The 20,571-nt window shown below is 39.5% G+C and overlaps 1 protein-coding gene across 21 annotated transcripts in view; it reads left to right on the top strand.

Moving 5' to 3' along the window:
- AFDN (afadin, adherens junction formation factor) overlaps positions 1-20,571 on the top strand; it is a 200,573-nt gene that overhangs the window by 73,226 nt on the left and 106,776 nt on the right. For all 21 annotated transcript variants that reach the window (XM_090042962.1, XM_090042917.1, XM_090042999.1 and 18 more), the window contains exons 4-6: positions 5,336-5,499; positions 13,628-13,788; positions 14,628-14,785. In XM_090042962.1, the coding sequence (XP_089899088.1) occupies positions 5,336-5,499; positions 13,628-13,788; positions 14,628-14,785 (483 nt within the window). The remainder of the gene's footprint in view (positions 1-5,335; positions 5,500-13,627; positions 13,789-14,627; positions 14,786-20,571) is intronic.

The following is a 20,571-nucleotide window of genomic DNA, read 5'->3' on the forward strand; positions in this document are numbered from 1 at the left end:
AGTGTTTAGGGCTATTTGAGTTTGTGCCTAAGGTCAGAAAAAACTTCTTGTGAAGGTAGTTGGATGAGTTTACCCTGATCTGATTGTGGTCAGTTAATTTCTGTCAATGGAGTGCAGACTTCACATTCTTTTTGAACGTGAAGCTTGTTTTGATAAAATGGTGGACAAAGGCACAAATGACCAATGACCTTTTTAGAAAGTAAATGTTACATTTTTTTAAGCTTGTCATTAACAGTATGAATATTGATGTTGGTAATACCAGCTCCAGTTTTAATTTATCAGCTTGGCAAATATGGCACATTTTATTACAGGTGTATAATTTAGACAATTTAAGTGTCCCCACAGCAAAATTATGAATTTGTTCCAGCATCTTAGGCTTATGCTTAATTTAACCTAAAACCCTGAAAGCCACAAATTGCAAAACTATTCCCATGATAGCATCAAAAATGAAGTGGAGAAGGGAGATGTTAAACTGCTCCTATCTAGCCAGCCTCTTCCACTTCCCTGTATGGATTGCCGGGTCAGAGGTAGACCTGGAGTTTTCATTACTGTTGTTTCTAACTCCAATATTGTTTTGGTGTTACTTTCTTCTTCAATTTTGGCATAACCTTAACAGGAAAAGATTTGCAAGGAAACAATCTTTCCTGAAAAGAGCTACTGAGCCCATACAAAGAAAGAGAGGACTTTTTCATGTGCATCTGAATAAAAGGACAGGAGTGTACATTATACACTTACAGTATATACAAGAAAACAATCACAGGCATTCATTCAACTTTTATATTCCATGAAAAAACAAAAGGGGAATGTAAAACTAAGCTGCAGGAGGTAGTCTCACTTAATTGAGATGGGTTTGGTAATCACAAATTGTGGAAGTGGGGAAATTAGTTGTATACCTTACTTATTCATTATTAAATTAAGGTATAGAAAATGGAGAATTTTTTAGGTGGAGTTTTTGTAAATATTAACTAAACTCCACAAATAGTTTTTTAACCTATAGTCTTTTTGACCATGTTTTGTATGAGAACATAAAGATTTTAAATATTTTTGGCTAATTATGTAATACAGAAATATCTAGAGATCTAGAAAATGAGACATGCAATAAGAAGCTGGAAGAGGGACTCTTTAGTTTGGAAAAGAGATTGACTGGGGATTTGATAATGGTTTTCTAATAGAAAAATGGTTGTTACAAAGAGGATGGTGATCAATGTTTCAAAGACTAGAGGTTACCTAAAGAGATGGTGGAATCTCCATCACTGGGGCTCTTGGAATGCATGTTAGGCAAACACTTGCCTAGGCTGGCTTAGGTAGGGGTGATTTTGCTGCAGAGGGGAAAAACAGCTTCCTTGCAACCATATTTTTTTCTATGATTAGACGTAGTTATTTTTCCTCTTAATCTTCCTCAATTTTTAAATTGCTTACTCTTGATTTATTTTTGGGCAGAACCCTTGCTTAAAACCTTAAACCAACAAACCAGGTGCAGTGGTTATGATCATTGGTCAGCACAGAATCATGAAATTAAGGGATGATTGTTTGTAGTGTCATAATTCAAAGCCAGAATGGGCCACTGGGTCATGTAGATTGTCCATCTGGATATTACATACAGTTAATTTTACCCTGCATTGAACTTAGTGGATTGACTAAAGCACAGTTTTATGTTTTTAAGTGGTTTAAGCATCTCTCCAGAAAGGTATTCAATCTCGATTTGAAGTCAGCAGGGGGTGGAGAACCCATGATTTCCCTGTGTGGTTGGTTCCAGTGGCTAATCTGTGACTGACTAAAAATTGTGATTTTGGTCCTAATTATATCTTTCCCTGGTAGATTAAAGAGCCTGTGATTTTTGCCTGATATTTTCTACCCATGAAGGTACTTGTGTACTGTAATCAAGTTACCTTGTAATCTTTTTGATGATGTAAACAGGTGGAGCTCTGAGTCTTGGATTTTGTTTGCTGTAGTCTGTGCTGCAGAACCTGCCTGAGAAGCTAGACTGCAGCTGGTACTCACACTTCCCAGTTAGGCTTAACTCAACTGTGCCCACATTTACATTGTAGCCACTGTAACTGACTTCACTGTAGACATTCTGCCCTACGGCAAGGGGGACAGCTCGAGAATCAGCTTTGAGGCTCTTCGTCTCCACATTGTTGACTAGTCTTATTGCCTAGTGGGAACCTTTTTTTTTTAATAAGCCTTTTTTACTTTAGTGAGATGGTGGAGTAATTACCATGATTATATCCATCAGGGAAATATACTAGACAGTAATTTTTCCTCTTCCAGACCCTTAATATGTCACTCAGAAAAAAAAATATCAGCAAGGGCTACTTGAAAAATGCTTTCTGTGGAAATAATTTTTCACAGAAATTCTCTGTATTTTGTCATAAAATAAATTTATCTTTTTTACCAAAATGAATTTTTCTTATTTGGGGTGTTTATTTCTTTGTCATTTTTACCAAATCATAGGAGAAAAGGAGAGTCTAGAAACAAATAAGAGTCTTTTTTTTTTTTTTTCCCCTATTCAATACAAAGCATTGTCAAATCTTGGATTTTCAAGTAAAATTTCTCCATCTTACCCCCTGTTCAAAATTGGTTTCTGTGGGTGTGGGGGGGAGGTCAGCTCTACTACTACTCATGTTTTTCATGCCATACTTTAAGGTTGCTATAGAAGTAATGTTGCTGTTGTAGTAATGTAATCTCAAGTGCTGCATACTTGAATTAACTTGTTTGTGTTTGAAAAATCCGTAGATCCAGTTAGGCAACTTTTTTTTACCCAACTTGATTTGTAATAGCTACGGGTTTGTCCTTGCTGTCTGAAGCTTTGAGTCAAGTTTTGCCCCTCCACTGACTCTTACCCTGGTACACAGATGTATATCTTGAGCTGAAGTGGTGCTTTAAGCTTGAGTGAGCTGCTTTAGTGAAGGGGAGAGCCTGAATGGGCTGATCTTGAATGCTGTTGATGTTCAAACTGGTAATGCAGTGAGGATGCAGCAGCTTGAGTTAGAACTCATCAGCTGCTAATCTAATTCCAGTATGGTAATCAAATTGTTCTGCGTAGCTAGAATATTTTGCAATGTGGCCTTTCACACTTAAGGCAGTCTGATGGTGGCATTAAGCCCTAAATTGAAAAAGCACAATGTTAAACTCATTGGAGCCTAATGAGCATTATAGTAGCAAGACTTGTTGTTAAGGACTGGGGACAATTTCTACAGTCTGGTAGAAAATACTTACCTTTATACTTTTCTTCAAAAAATCCATAAAGGAGAACTACCTTGTGAAAGAGCACTTATGACCTAAGTCTCCCAACTTTAAAGTGAGAGGTAAACATGCTTAGACTCTTATTAAGAGCAGATTGAACTGTTAGTCAACTAATTGCACTTTTTTTTTTCCATTTGTAGGTTTCTGTAACTTGAATTTTAATTCAAAATAGAATTTGAACTAATTCAAGGCACTAATGCTTCCAGTATTTTTATGACATGCTATAGCTAGCTTTAAATTAGCTTGCTGGCAATGTAGTCATAGCAGCATAGAGCTCAGTATAAGCTTGTGACCTCAGTATTTACCTGGCTTTTTCAGACTGATTTTGAAACTTTATGTTGTGGTGACTAAGTACCATGCTAGCTAGTTTGGGTGTGTCTCCATGAGCCAAAGTTGCACCCTTGACTGCAATGTAGATTTTGCTTGAAAGATGAAAGGATGGGGAGGGGAGCTGATCACATTTGCCTCTGCCATCTACACCCTATAAACTCGCACCCTCTTAAAAAGAAGAAAAAGGAAAAATAAACCTTTTATTATCCTCCCTTTACCATAGGCTTTTCTGTGCAATAGGTGTCTGCATATGTAGAACAGAGGGAAGACATAATGCGGGAAATGGATAGGTATAGAACATGGGAAGATGAAAATACATTGCATGGAAAATGTTAGCTATAATGGTGCTGCTTCTCGGACTTATTTTTGCCTGAGAGTCATGTTGCAATGAACGGGTAGAAGATTAAAGTACAAAACCATTTTTGACAGGCAGGAATGCTCTGTAAACATTAATTCATCTTGAGAGTGAAGTAAGTAACATTTTTAAAGATTCAGTTTGAATATATTCCTTAAATAAGGGGTGCTGAAGTTGTTCAGCTTTGCATGTTGCATGATCTAGGAGCTGCTGTTGCGGCATGGCTTGGGAACCCAGAGTCAGCAACTCCCCTGCCCCTTCTTTCCTCTGCCATAGATTGTAGTCACCAGGGATAACTAAAAACCTTGATTTCAGTGGTGTCTAAGGGCAGCAGGGGATGAGTAGAGTTAACTCTTTGGGTTCTAGAGCCGCACTGAAACAGCAGCTCCAGGGATTCATGTTGCTAATGCAAGGGTTCCAGCAGCTGCACTGATAATCCCCACAGGCCAGATCTAGTCTAAAGATACAGGTGGTCCAGCCTTGCAGTGGAGGCTGGATCCTGTCTATGGGCTGTCTGACACCCCTGCCTTAAGACATTTGTTCAAATAGTTTTGAAGCTGTAAAATGAGACTGAATTAATCAAATCTATTTCTGTGGTTTATAGAAGAACTGACTAGTTCGGTATGATTTACAGAATTTACTTTTGCTGCATTCACTTCAGAGTTCTCAGTCATTTCATATGTTCTTTGGGAAATATGACTTTAGCCATCTATAACTTAATAATTCATGTCCTTAACAGTTCCTCCTTTCCTGTAATGCAGGGGTGGACAAACTCCAGCCTGCAGACTGGATTGGGCCTGAAGAAGACTCAGTGTCCCAGCAGCCCCTGGCCAACTCTGAGGCCAGAGACCCCAGGAACAGTGGAGCTGTGAGTGTGGGGCCAGGGTTTCCATGGACACTGCTCCAAGCAGGGAAGGCAGGCTGTGTGGCTGGCGAGGTGACACCACGAGCAGGAGCTGGGGCAGAGCTGTGATCTGTTACCTGTACACACCTGCCCGAGGCATGTGGGCAGTGGACTGCAGCTCTGCCCTAGCTCTGGACCACGTCACAATCACAAGATTCCAGCCCCAGCCCTAGAGCAGCTCCCCACCTAGCCATGTGCCCTGCCAGCACTCCTCGGGCTGGTGTCCACAGAAACCCTGGCCCTGCTTCTGGGAAACTGGCTGCAGAGAAGCAGGCTGGTCCTGGTGGGAAATGGAGGCTGGCCAGCCATATCTGCTATTTTGCCCACCCCTGCTATAATGGATAGTTTGTTGCTTTTCTTTATGTCCGTTTCCAATGTGGTATTACTGTTCATCTTAACTAAATCTAGTTTGGAAGTTTGAGATCCCTAGTAACTCCGGTGGACCAATATGCTAAACCAGTTTTAATATGCCAAACCAGTTTTAACTTGATTCATTTCAGAAAGCTCAGAGTAATGGCCCTGAAAAACAAGAAAAAGAAGGGGTTATCCAGAACTTCAAACGAACGCTATCAAAAAAAGAGAAAAAAGAAAAAAAGAGGCGAGAAAAGGAAGCACTGCGACAAGCATCAGATAAAGATGATAGACCTTTCCATGGAGATGATATGTAAGTTGTTGTTTTTTTTGATCACTTAATACTGCAGTTATCATAATGATCTCAAATTTCACAAGTAAACACTTAGCATTAGGCCATAGTAAGGCAGTCGTTCCAGTGGTAATTGGGAGGACCTTTTGTACTCTAGTACATTTAAAGATGAGATTTTTGTAAGCATCTCCTGAAATCTGCAACAGCAGATTCCTGTCCATGTTCCTTTAACCCCATAAAAAAATCCACAACTCTGGTTCATAGTGTAAATAATGAATGCCACACTCATTTTAGGAAATAATGATTTTAAAAAGTGTTGTGTTCTTCAGGCGACCTGGTTCCATTCCCCAAGTCTTTACTCCTGTGATGCTGTCTACATGCGCACCAGCTTAGAGCGTCAGCTCTGCGCTTTTGCCAGGAGATGGCAGAGTTTATAGCGGTCTTCAAGGGCTCTTCTCCTTGGCTCCCCAAGTTTTGTGCAATGTACTTGTTTTTCAGATGGCACAATTCATCAGTCTACCATTTTGACTTCTCTAGTTGCATGGCTGCAGTTCAAGCTCCCGAATAAGCCATTCCTTAGTTTGTTAGGATGGTTGAAAAAGCTTAGTCCTTGTTGGGAAAACTAGTGGGCAAAAGGCAGGTGTGTTTAAGTCCTTAATAGAACTCCATGGCAGAATGAAATGCAAAATGATGTATTCTCTGGAAGGAAAGCTGAATTACTTGATGTCTTGTAAAACTGTGAAATTCTATAGCACAGCTTACAATTGCAGAATCTGTTGTTTGGTTTGACATAACATGTATATCTTGCATGTTTTCAACAGTGTCTTCGTGGCTGTAAAAGCTAGAACATTTAAAAAAAAACAAAACAGAAGACGGTTCCACAGCTAAACATGAATTTTGAAATGCAAAGCATTTTAACGAGATGTATTACACTGTAAATGAACAGTATATTATTTTCTTTTTCCCTGGTGATTTATTTCTTATTTTAGATTCAAGAGAAATGCATATTTAAAAAGTTATTGCTGTTAGATTTTCATTACAACCTCTATTTTCATTTGCTTAAATTTTTCAGGAAGATTGGTATGGTTTGTCTTGTAGTGTTCCATGCTTTAGCTTCTAAGTTAAGGAAAACTAAGGGGGGGAGAGGCTTAATTTTGTGTTTTTGTTCCCACGATTCAGATATTTGAAACTTAAAAATGAACATACTCTAGTGTTCTGAAGTTCCCCTGAGAGTCACTTATTTTCTCTCTGGTCTTGCTTTGCACCAGTCATTTAATAGATGCCTACTGTAGTCACATGAGCATCATTGTGGACAGCTCAGTGAAAGCATGTTCCTAGTTTTTGGAAAAACTAGACTATTAGATTGTCTGAATAAGGAAATGAAAAATGAAGCAGAGGTGGAAGCAAGGGATGAGATGGGGGTGAGAATCAGAGACTGAGGATGAGGGGAAAGCTGGTGAGGACTGAAAGAGGCATTGCAGAAGACGGGCAGAGACTGGTCTTGAGCTGACAGCTATGAAGAGTGGGGAGAGGAACTGGAGGAAGTAGGACTCAAGAGTATAAAACGGGTAGGCAAAATGTGGCCCAAGGGGCCAGATGTGGCCTGCTGGGCCATTCTGTCTGGCCCACGGGGCCCCAAAAAATTTAGAAAATTAATATTTATCTGTCCCTGGCTGCCTGTTGTGCAGCCCTCAATGGCTTGCCAAAACTCGGTTAGCGGCCCTCTGCCCAAAATAATTGCCTACCCATGGTATAAAAGCAAGAGGAACAGCACTGGTAGAGGATTGGGGGTGGAGCCAAAATGAAAGGGCACTGGAGGGAAGGAGGAAGGATTAATAAAACGGGAGGGAGGGATTAAGGTAGAAAGGACGTTGGAGAGACCAGGCTAAGGGGTACGGAGTACCTGGTAGGAGCCAGAAGTTGGAAGGAGCAATATAAAGAAAGGAGCCTGTGAAGGACAGTCAGTGGCCCAAGAGAAAATGGACCAGGTAAGGAGAAAAGATCTAGTATTAGTGGAGAACTGCTTCCAAATGTCAATGAAAAAATGAGTCCTTGGAAGGGACTAGGAGGCTGAGCACTCCTAGGGACTTGCTACCTTGGGGGGTGCAGGCTGTGGCAGGAATGGTCTCCCAGCCAAGCTGTGGCTCTGTCCCGTGCCCAGCCTGAGCTGGGCAGCACTTGTCCCTGCCCCAACCCTACTCCTTCCCTCACCACAGGGGCCTTGATCTGCCTGCCTACCCCCCTTTCCTCCTGACAGACTTACCAGCTGGACACTGCTCTCTAAGCTGCTGGGCTGTAATGGGTATTGGCTGATATGGCTGGTTAATAATGGCTGTCAGTATAGAACCAAAAAATCTTTATCAGTGTACCCCTAATAAATTGGCTATGAGGGGGAACTGAGTGCAATGCGCACTACCATACGTCTTGTTGAGGTGGGCTGTACTGGCCTATCCTTGTGGTAGGTCTCCACCACAGAATGTTTGCCCATTGTGGGCTATGGGTTTTATACTCATGCTCAGTGTTGGCTGCATTTAATGAACTTCATAGTTGGTTTCTATTACTGAGCACATGCTGCTTTTGGCAGTAGTTTAATGATAGTGTATTTAATGAGGTTTTCTTGTATGCAAGTGAAAGATGAGGAGCTTTACTTCCCCATGCTGATATGGGGGTGGGGAACAATCATATTCAAGTAAACACGGCACTGTCAGTATGATAAAACCTAGATTTTTCACATCCAGGTGGTTGACAACCAAGTCTATTCTATTCTGCAGCAGATTGTTGAGTAAAGGATAAGCAGCACACTTGAAGCTCATCAATGGTGCGTTTCAGCTGATTTGGAGAAGCCTCATTCTTTGAAATACTCCAGCTGTTTCTTGCAGCTTTTATTTCAGCAGTCCTATACAGCTGTCGTCTTCACCTGTAAATTCCCTTGGCTAGTTTGTAAGCCCTCATCTTTGCAGACGCTAAGGAACTAATCCCAAGGGAAATCTGCATGCTACTGTATAGTATAGTATACCATATTCATTTGATTCTAAGACTAGGTTCCCCCTCTGCATTTTACATGAGGGGGAAGCCCCTTGTCTTAGAATAGAGTATAAAGGTATCAGGCAGGCAACTGCTGTGTGGCTTGGGTTCCAGCTCTTACCTGGGATTGGGGCCATAGCTGCAGCTGCCAGCCACCAACCATTCCCCATCCCTCCCATCCCCAGCTGCCACCTCTGCACCCTGCCATCTACCCCCTGCAGCCATTTCTCCCCTTCCCCTGACAGTCTCTGTTCCCCTGCCTACTCACCTCCTTCTTCCCCCTTACTCATGCTCTGTGCCTGGATGTTGTATGCACACTGCAACCTGGGGCACTGAGCCTGGCCCCCAGCCCCGCCCCATAGCAGCAGTGCACAACCTGTATGCCTGTTACAGGGGCTGGGCTTGGGCTCTGCTCAGTGTCTCAGGCCAGAACAGGAGCTGAGCCTGCTGGCAGGGAATGGAGGCTGAGGGAGAAGTGAGGGAGCAGAGGCCGGGGGATGGGCAGGGGGGCAGGTACAAGAAGAGGGCAAGTTACTTGACTTCCTTGTACCACCTGCCTCCTCACTGCCTGCCCCCTGCAGCAGTGAGAAGGATGAATTAGACAACTCTCCAACAATTAGATTCTGTATATGGAAAATTATAATCTTTATAAATTTTCCACATATAGAATCTTATTATTATAGGTAATCTTAAATTCAGGGCCATCTTGGATTCAAGTAAATACGGTAATATCAGATTTGTATTGTTTTTACACTGCCTTACTGCCTTAAGTACACATATATAAAACTTCATAAGGGACGAATTAGCATCCCCAAACTTCAAAGAGAAGTAATTATAAATAATCTAATACCCATGTTTTTGTATTCCACTGCATTTCAGAATGTTCTTTTCTTTTTCTTCAGGAACTTAGGGCACAGTCCAGCAGAGATCTATGTTCCTGCTTAACTTTACCCTTCAGTTCAATTAACTTGTTTATGGCTAAGTGATACAGTATACCTGTGAGTAAACCTCTTTAATAGAGATACTATTCGCACTGAAGGAATTTTTTGTTACTGTAGCATATACATATTCCTAAATGGAATAGGCTACTCCAGCAGGTAGATTTTTTTTTACTGGCATAGCTGTGTCTATACTAGGTTCTGATTTTTTTTTTTTTTTCTCCCCCACCTTCTCTGCACGTTCCTAACTAGCAGTTGTGTGGTAAGTATGGAATAAGCCCAAGTTTTTGTTCGTTTGTTGAGAGTAGTAGATCACAGACTTCTGGGGATTTAGCATACAATTCTTCTTTGTATTATATTGTATGATTCAGTATTTTTACCACCATAAAAATGGCTTTTTTATGTAAATGAACTCCCGTGCTTCGTACTATGTTTAAACACTTCTACCAGCGTTTAGCTATTGCATCGTATAGTCCTGATTTGCCAAAGAGTTCTGGATAGAGGTAGTCTTGTGTCTGGAGCCCTGATGAGTTTAGCAAAGCTTTTTAAGTGCAGCTCACTGTAGGGTTGAGACTATATTTATCTTGTGTATACAGTAAAACTATTATGCTATAATGGGATCCCAACAAGCCATCAGGCCCATTAAATTTTGTATATGTGAGTTAAACTAACATTTAGGAAAAGGACCAAATTAAGACACAAATCTGGCTGCACAAAAATCTTTGTTTCTCAGTTTAAAAGCGATATGTGTGTGCAATGCTAGAATTAAATGAAAAAAACAATGCAAGTTTTCAGTTGTATTTTTATATGCCTTTAGATTGTGGCAAACTTACTTCTAAAGTGAGATGAATAGAGCTGAATCTAAGTAAAACTAAAACTTAAATATTAAACATGAAATACTCTCTTTACCAAATTTTGAGAAAAATAGTACAGTTTTTTTTTTTTTATTGCATGATTCTGACACTGTATTTTAATGGAGAAATAGTACTGTGCCATATAAAAAAAAGACTTCTAAAGCGCATGTAAAAGAATGTACAGTTCAGGTTGTCCAATCGCCATTAACTTCATCAGTTTCCAACTTGATTATTTTACTTTCCAAGATTAGTATGCTTTTTGAAAATTTTATTCATAGATAGATTAAAGCTGATATTAAACACTCAGTCACCAGAACAGGATGACATTTTTCTCAAGAGTTCTGCAGGAACTCAAACGTAAAATTACAGAACTATTGACAATAATATGTAACTTATTACAAATGGCTTCTATGCCAGAAGACTGGCAGGTTGCCAACATATCTTCAACACCTGTCTTCAAAAATGGGCTTCAGAGGCATTCTGGGGAACTATAGACCAGTGAATCTTAGTTCCATCCTTGGCAGATTGGTAAAGGCTATGATAAAGAATAAAATCAGCAGTCATGGACCAATATGGTATGCTGGGGAAGTCACCATGGTTTTTGTAAAGGGAAAACCTGCCTCACCAATCTTCTGGGATTCTTTGAGGGTGTTAACAAATCTGTGGACATGGGGGATCCAGTTGCCTTGACATATCTGGATTTTCATAAAGCTTTTGAAAAGATCCAACACCAAAAGCTCTTTTAAAATGAGCTCTTTTTAAATTATTCTGGATATTCAAATTTCTAGCTGATAGAGCTGCAGAAAAATCTCCCCAGGCTAACTGAGTGGGCAGAGAAGTGGCAAATGAACTTCAGTGTCAACATGTACATGGTAATGCACATGGGGGGAAAAATGGTGTTGGTTATAATTTATAAACACAATGCTGTGCTCAGAACTAATTTTTATGACTCGGGATCGAGACCTTGGAGGCATAGATAGTACTGTAAAAACACTAGCTTTGTGTGCAGTGCAACCAAAAAAAAGCCAATGAAATGTTGGAATTAAAAACAAAATGCAAAACATGAAACCCACTATATGAATCCATGGTGCACCTGTATCTTGAATACTGTGTGCAGTTCTGGTCTCCACATCTCAAAAACTGTGGCAGAGAACAGAAAAGGGCAACCAAGGTGATCAGGGGTACAGAGTAGCTGTCATATCAGAAGTGTCTAGGGCTGGGGCTCTTCAGTTTGAAAGTGAGAAGGCTAGGGTGGATATTGTAGAGGCTTATGAAATCAAAATGTATGGACAGAATGAATAGGGACTCCAAGTCCTAAAATACTAGAAATAGAGGGCATCCACTGAAATTAGCAAGAGACAAATTTAAAACAAACAAGAGAGAAGAGATTCTTTTTTTATTTACGCTGAGCATAGTTAACTTGTAGAACTCCTTGCCAGAGGATGCTATAGAAGCAGCTAGTATAGCTAGATTTGAAAAGGGACTAGACAAAATAATGGATGATAGATTCATTAATGTCTATTAAACAAAATAGTTAAGGATGTATCCTCTGACATTCCCTAAACCTAAAGTGGTTGGTGGATGTCAGGGAGAGGATGATCAGGGATCACTCAAAATCAGTGGTGCTCAACCTTTTAGCCCCATGGACCAGATAAGTGGGATGGGGCCAGTCTGCAGGCCAGGTTGAGTCCCATACACCAGGATTGGGCCCTAGGGCTCAGCAGCATCCTCTCCTGCTGGGATCAGGTCCTAGCAGTCCAGCCATTTTATGATGCATAGGGGGTGCACGTGCACCCCCTGGAAGTGCCAGACATGAAACGAAGTGCTGGTGGAAATGTACTTCTGGGTTTGCCACTGGCTCAGGGATCGACTGCTGGGGAAACCCCCTCTCCTCCCCGCCCCAGACTTGGGAGGCACCAGTTGCCCATGAGTCCGGCACTGCCCCCCCTTATGCCAGGATCAGTCTCTTGGGAAGAGGTGGTACCAGGCCCCATAAGGATTGGTCCCTGGGAGCCTGGCAAAACGCCTTCCCATGCCAGCACACTGGTACGCTTGCCCTGTGGGGCTTGGCCTCATCCCCTCCTAGCTGTCCATTTGCCGGAACTGGGCACTGGGGCTTGGCACTGCTCCCTGTCAGCTCTACACTCTTGGATTGGGTGCTCAATCTAGCCTGTAGGACCTGGGTCCCCCCATGGGTCTGGAAACTTGATTGTGAGGCAGCAATGCCACTGCTCCCTGCCACAGAATTTCTGGGCCCATGGGGAGCCCTTTAAGCCAGATGACACAGTGCCATGAGCCAAATGTGGCGCACAGGCCAGGGGTTGAGCATCTCTGCTGTAGTGAGAGTCAGCCTTTTGGCAGGAGTGCTACAAGCTGGGTGCTACACCCTCACGAAGTGCTAGTTCGATCGCTTTCCCCTATCTGATCAGTTGCTTATGGCCTGCCCTGTACCACCTACCACTGCTTTCTTGCTCTTCTGCCAGTGTTTTTACTGTTCCCTCTCTGATTTTGTGCACCACATACAGAGGCTGCCTATGCCACTTGTGGCATGCATGCTGCCGGTTGGCCACTCCTGCTCTAAAGCATCTACTATATACCACTGTTGGAGATGGGTCACTAGGCTAGAAGGGCCATGGGTCTGACTCGTTATGACAATTATGTTCTTGTGACAGAAAGTAGTGTTCTTTTCCCTTTCGAATAAAATTGATTTCATCATTTCCTTTCTTGTTGGGGACAAATTTATTTTTTTCAGTTGGTACAAAGAAACGGTTGACATGTAGGTTTCTTTTTAGTAGAATTCCTTTTATTTTTCTGTGTTTTTTCCATGTATACTTTGTGCAGCGTAAGAATAATCCTTTTAGCTTTCCATTAAGTTATTAAGCTTTTACATAATTTTAATTGAAGTAGAAATAAATTTCAAGTTCATCTGGGAAAAAGGACCAAATACATGTCAACTATATTTCCTTCCTGATGATGCACAATACACACAGACCAGAATAATCAATCAATCATTTAATTAAAATTAATCTCTAATTAACATATCAAATGTAAGAGTTTTTCTTGAAGAAAAAGAACTGAATTTTCTTGTCTTCATAATGTGACTAGAACTAAAATGAGGTATCTAATAAATGTTGTACATGAGTGTAGATATGTTAACAGTGTATTCTGGCAGAGGTATAGCTAATTTAAAGCATTATGCTTAACACAGTAATGTAAGTGAACAGCTAACATAGCTTTGGTTGTTTAATATTTTATAGTGAGTAGAATGTGCATTTGTTTCAAGTTTAGTTTCTCTCTTTTTTTTTCCCTCCCCTCCCTTAAATTAATTTGCAGTGAGAATTCTCGTCTTGCAGCAGAGGTTTACAAAGATATGCCCGAGACCAGCTTCACACGCACAATATCCAATCCTGAGGTAGTCATGAAACGCCGACGACAGCAAAAACTGGAGAAGAGGATGCAGGAATTCCGCAGCTCTGATGGCCGGCCAGACTCAGGTAATGATTCAGGCTTGTTTGCTACATTTGCATTTAGTCTGATAACCTTTTTACTCAGAGGAAGTTTAGCACTTTTTATATCAGTTGATGAAAGCTTGTTCTTAAATCAATCCAGAGAAAAATTTATCTTTGATTTACTGATATTAAAGCCAATGCGTTTATCTTACTAGCAATTGCTTTCTCTGACTGCAGTGTATATTACATCTTCAAAAGATTGATTAGTTGGTAGAAATTTCCTGCCAAACTACTTAATTAATTCTGTAAAAGTTTGTAGGCCTCAATTTGTTCATGTATGTGGAAATATTAAGGGGTTCAAGTAAATTAAAATTAAACTAAGCTTATTCTGTATCCCTGTTCATCACAATTGTGCCAGGCAAAATTGTCTCAAAATACAGTAACATTTAAATGGGGTGATTTTTTTTCTGTTCAGGTGCAGTTACAAAGCTTTGAATTAATTCTATCATATACCTTTGGAAGAAGGCTTTTGGAAATGGTTTGATAGGGCAATCATCCCAAAGTAAAAGCATAGAGAACTAGGTCTCTAAAGGAAAAGGAGAGCAGCCGTTTACTAGCATTTAATAAACGTCTTTTTCAGTTTCAGGAAATTAAGGAAGGTAACAAACAAAAATGCTATGTATAAGTGGCAAAAAGGTTTTTTTATTTGAATAGGCTAAGTATGCGTAGGGGTGGACAGTGACTGACATCAGTGAAAAAAGGTGTCTATGGATTCATGCCATATACAGCTGCAAATTAGATCTGTTTCAAAGCTGGGAACTCTTAAATCTGTGGGTGCATATCTTTTTACTATGACAAAGTAGTAATGGAATTATATTTTCAAGGAGGGACACTCAGAATTTATGCGGACAGCTTAAAACCAAATATACCATACAAGACAATCCTGCTGTCTACTACAGATACTGCAGACTTTGCAGTTATTGAAGCTCTGGAGAAGTATGGTTTGGAAAAAGAAAATCCGAAGGATTACTGTATTGCTCGTGTAAGTAAAGTTATAAAAATCAAGCTCTCCTGATTCTTGTTTCATCATTTTTTCCTAAAGCAAGTTTAAAAAAAATCAAAAACAAACAACTTCGATAAATCATGACAAACTTGGGGTTTGCTTGTTCTTTGCCTTTAGCTGTGCTAGTGGTTTTTAAGGGTTTAGTTAGTTTATTTTTAATTTAAACTGGTCTTGAAAATCAGTTAACCTAAACCTTCCAAACTTACTTCATTTTTTCTCACTGCTTTGGTGTATAGTACAATAAAAGCTGTGTTAACTGGCATGTTACTAACTGAAATACTCTATCTGGCATGTGCATCACGTATTTCTTGAACAGGGCAGTGGTGGGGAGGTGAGAGCAGTAGCTCGCCTCTGGGCCACACAGGTGCCACCCAGCCAGCTGGATGCGGGACAGGGAGGGAGGGTAGGAGTTTGCACACCATCCACTACCCCATACTGCTGCCACGTGCAAGCCCAGATAACCAGAATTTTTAGATAACTGGCACCCACGTTACCCCACTCATGCTAGATAACAGAGCTTTTACTATAATATATTACTGATGAAAATGCAGTATTAGGTATGAAAACACTGTGATTTTATATAATTATTGCCTTAATTTAGCAAGGCATGCAAACTAAGGCCCTAATTCTGAAGATGCTTAAACTTGTGCTTAACTTCTTATATGTGAATCCTTCCAGTGAACTAAATGAGACTGTTTGCAAGCATTAATGTTTAGGTTTGCTCCTTTTGGTTTCCTTTTATAAAGAACACATTTTGTGTTCTTTTGTTCTATACAGTAATGTGCAGTAAGAAAGCTATTACTGGGTGTGTCTACGCGTGCACTTTAATGCTCATTAAATTGTCGCAAAAAACCTGTGCACTTTTGCTAAAGTGCATTAAAATAAGACAATGCACCCTTTTCTAATACCTCACAATGGAGATACTAAATTTAATGTGCATTACCAAAATAGTATTAATGAACATGTAGACATGCCCACTAAAGCTAAAATTGTATGGCAGCTTGGTGTTTAATGTCGGTGTATGAATATATTTTGGAGAGAGGGAAGTTCAATAACCCCCTCTCCCTCCGATAGCATAAAAATGTGAGAAACTTAATTGACAATAGTTGCTCTTAAGTAATTAGAATTGTGTATGTATTCTTGTCTGTAATTTGCCTATTAGCGGCATGGTGTAGTTGCAACAGGAAGTTTCCAGTACAACACGCTAATTAAAAAGACAGTCGCTTGTCCGTTCTATCAGTTAGCAAGGGAGGTATGGCTGGATTTGAAACGGGGCATTACCTCTATGCTTTTTTTTTGTGAACATCCTCTTTTGTATGAGTTTTTTGTCAAGTAGATGTTTGGTTAAATTGAAGCTACCATCCCTCTAGCTACTAGACAGGAGTTTTCCTTTCTTCTTGACTTCCCCAAGACTCAGTTGCTGCTGTGAAGCGGTAGGGAGGATCTTTACTTCTGCTGACTTCCTAATTGTTATGAAGAAGATGGGGAGCTCCAGTAATTCTTTGTAGGCTGCATTTTAAGGTTTGTCTTTTCCATGAGTGACTTAAGTGAGTAGTATCATCAGCATAAAATTGACATAATTCCTGACAGTTCGCTGGTTTCCCATATAGCTCTGAATAGCAGCAACTACAAAATAGGTTTATTTTGTATTGCTGGGGGAGAACGTTGAGTTGTAAAGGCACTGCAGGCCCTCTCCAGACTTTGGACAATATTAGTGCTTCTGTGTACCTTTTGGTTTGTAGTTGGACAGGATCTTAAAGTTTTTAAGAAGTATTTTAATTCTTTGAAAACTTGTGTTTGTAGTATCACCAGATCCATGCCAGGGAGAGCTGCTATAGGACAGTGAATTTTTCAAGCCTTATCCTCTAAGATTAAATGAAGAGCTTGCAGTCTCAGGAACTCCTTTGTTTATGAAAGACTTCAGTGACGTTACTGCATAAAACCAGCTTGTTTTGTAGACTTAGTAGTTTTATGGAAAAAGTATTTTTGAAAGAAAATCCAAGATTTTTGTACATTACATCTAGTTGTGTATTTTTTTTTCTTTGAGGAGTCATTTCCACAGATGAATTATAATGTTGTTCTGTGCTACTTGCTTGTAAAGATAGCATATTTTGTTTTCTGGCTCTTCAGAGTCAATGTAGTCAAATAACATCTTGTAGTCTTAACTAACTGGTCTGTTAGTCATGTTTTGCTTATGGTCTTACATATGCAAATGATTTGCTGTAACATTACAGTAATTGGAAAGTCTTAATTCTGGTTAAATGTTTAATAAAATTAATATTTTTCTTTTCAACTTTTATTCAGATTTCTTAGGTTTAGCTTAGTCTGCATATATCATTTCCCTCATCTGAAAACTTCCAAAAAACATGGAAGACCAATTAAAAAGTGGTTGGCTTCATTTCATTGTTTTTCTTTTGTAATGTTTATAATAACTTCATTTTAATCACAAATATCCTTCAGCATCCATGGGAGAATTAATTTGTCCTGTTGCTTGGTTGTGCTGTGGTATTATCCTAGTTTGATGCACACTTCACAACATTTTAAAAACTTGCATTAAAATAAGTGTTAAAACTGCTTGAAAATTCTCATTCCCATTGTGTAGAATCTTGAAAATATAGACATTTTTTGTCTTTGTAGAGTATAGCTGAAAATGTCTTTTGGAGAAGATTTTAGTAGTTGACAGCTAAGCAGTTTCCTTAGCTGTCTAATTGGATTTTAATTTGTTTTAGTGAGGAAAGGCTTTTATGCTGCATGAACTTCATTGTGGATATTCATGTTCAGAAGTTTCATTTGAAAGACAAACATCCTAAAAATAAGTCTGTAACACTTGCCATCACTGACTTTTATAGTAGATGGTGCGTGGGGTCCATATTTATCATTTGTCCTATCATCATCATTTTATACCCAATCTTACAGGGTTTCGTAAGTGGTTTTTTAAAACTATCTAGCCAAAACATATTTCTGATGCTCATTTTCTTTGTTTGTCAATACATTAAGTTTGAGGTTCATTGCATAACATGAAGTTCACTGCACACCTCTTAAGATGTCAAATTAATTAGACATTTTTTTCCAAGTTACCTGTGCATGTTTATTTGAGTCTTACCTAAGGTTTAGAGCATGCAATATGAAAGATTCTATTTCTGGAGCTGTTGGGATTAGATACCTAGTTTAGGTACTTTATTTCTTTTTTGCCTTTTATCTTCGAATGTGAGAATTGCAGTTCCTGTAAGAAATAAGAACACCACATGATGCTGCTGGGTCACTTTTTTAAAAGGCAAATTATTATTTTGTAGGTGTCAAATGTTTCTGCTCTTGGATATGTTCAACAGATTGTTTTGTTCTTTTTTTGTTTTGGGAAGTTAAGTTATAGCCTTTAATTCTATCAAACTGGCACGATGACCATATTATTGAGCTGTTGCTGCTGAGGATAGTGCTGTAAAAATTATGCACGACAAATTAGCCCAAATTTTAAAATTTATTTTTGGTAGGCATTAATAATGTGGTAGATTTTAGTTTGTTGAAAACAGTCACAGGGTAAACATCAGTTTGGGGAAATTCTGGAACGACATTTCTTTTTCTTTCATTGTTTATTAAAAAGTAACTAGTGACTTCACTTACAGTTACTTTTTTTTCCCTAATACTTGTCAAGTTATAAGCCAGTACAAGTTGTAGTTTACGTATGCTTGACATCGGCTTGATGGAGGTCTGCAGCATGAATTCTCTGAGGATACCATATGTACTGACCATATGGGTATGTGTTTAAGTACCCATCTACATATTAATAATATTGCTCTCCACCAAAGAGCTTATTCAATAGCCTTCTAAAAACATGGGAATTAAATTGGGCTTGGAGAAGAGTTGGAAGGAAGGAATGTAAATGAAAATATTCAAGTTGCAAATTAATCTGCTCCAGTTATGAAATTCCAAATTTAACATGGTCTGTTTGGCTTTTTTTGTACATACCTTATGATAGATTTTAATTGTTCCCCAGGATTTTTGCTTCGTTCAGTGTGGGATCATTTGTATTTATCCATCCATATTTTTCTCTTCCTAATTCCATGTTTGGTTTGCAAGCCATATTCATCACACACAATATAAATGTTTCATAGAATACAGAATTACTAGTATTTATTTTCTTAAGGGCTTTTCTCTGGTACTTTTACTGTAGTGTATGAATGCTCAGCAAAAATCAGTGTCTTACATTCTTGGCTCTTTGTAGGCCATCTGCTGTTACAAATAAGACGATCTTCATACATCTTTTTTTTAACTGATACAAGAATTCATATCACTTTTATCTTTTTTAAGTATTTAGTTGTCTTGCTTTTTAGTAGAATGTCACTTGTATAAAAATAGTCCTTGTAATAGCTTTGTATATCTAAAAAAATCTCTGAAGAGAACTGACTGACATACCCATGCTTTAATTTTCTCCCTAATTAGATTGTTGTTAGCAACTTGTGCTCTTTGGTTATTACAGATAGTTAGGTGAGTTTAAGATCTTCTCAAGAGCTTACAGTCATGTGATTTGTTTTTTTATCTTTTTTGATCTCAAGTCCTATTTTTCTTTCTGCTTCCTTCAATTCTCCGACCATCCTTTTGTACAGAACTTCTGATGACTATGATGACCAGAGTGTCAACATAGCCAAAGAGTTAGTGCAGGCCACTTGAATTCATCTTACTCTGTGCATTCTACTGTGATTATTCCACTTTTTGATTGCAACATTAATGACTACTGTGGGGGTTCATCTTCCCACCGTCACCTTGTATGGATGGAGGCAGAGTTCCATATTTGTACTCTTTCTTGAACTGTAAACATGTACCTTTTATTCTTCATTTGGTTCAGAAGGTGTCTTGCAGTGTACTCTCATATTCTTAGTTATGATCTGTTGGTATAACATCATATTTCCATCTTTTTTTGAGAAGCTGATAAGTTGGAACAACTTTTCCCAGAACCAGTCCCTTGTGTCAGATCCTGTGCCTGCTCTGGCCAGTTCAGGACTGTGCAGCACACCATGCCACTCCAGCTCGTCCGGAAACCATGCTGTACACAGCTTCTGCCCCAGACCAGCTGGAGTGAGCACCACATGTAGCTTGTGCTGTACAATGCAGTCCTGGACTGGCCAGAGTGGGCATTGCAGACACTGGATCTGGTATGTGCAGGAGGAGGGTGCCATAGGTCTAATCTAGCATGCGGAGCTGTTCCCATGATGTTCATTTGGTTGTGGACTTGTCCTGCACCACTCAATCTGGCCTGAAGGGCCAGGTATGCTTCACACCATTGGTTTAAGTCTTATTTATTCAACGTCCTGTTCCCAATAAATTAATGGGAACCCTGTCAACAAATAATCCTTTGTTGTTCCAGAACACTATAATTGTGTCTTGAACCTCTTCACAATTCAGCTGTTGTACTGGCTGTCTTGAAAATGCCCATTTGTTATTTGCCTTCCTTCATCTCAGGACTGAGAAGCCAACTAAAATACTCCCTCCTGTCTTTTAGTTCTTGCCTTTCTTAATTAAAAGACTAAATTATTGTCTGCTCATAATTGCCATCCTTTCCTTGATGCAGTCTTACCTTGTGAAATGCTTGTGTGTTGTTAGTACTTCTATCCCATTCCATCACCACCAAGCCACATCTTACTCATTTCTTGGCAGCTTTTTTAGCATGATCATATTTCTCAATATGAAATGGGTTTCAAATAGGGGCACATAATCCTTACTACATATTGATGCTTGGTTGTCTTCCAGCCATTTTTGTCTTTAAACTTGTT

Source organism: Crocodylus siamensis, chromosome 1 (assembly GCF_052110815.1).
Source record: "Crocodylus siamensis isolate JL-2025a chromosome 1, ASM5211081v1, whole genome shotgun sequence".
Classification (NCBI taxonomy): Eukaryota; Metazoa; Chordata; order Crocodylia; family Crocodylidae; genus Crocodylus; species Crocodylus siamensis.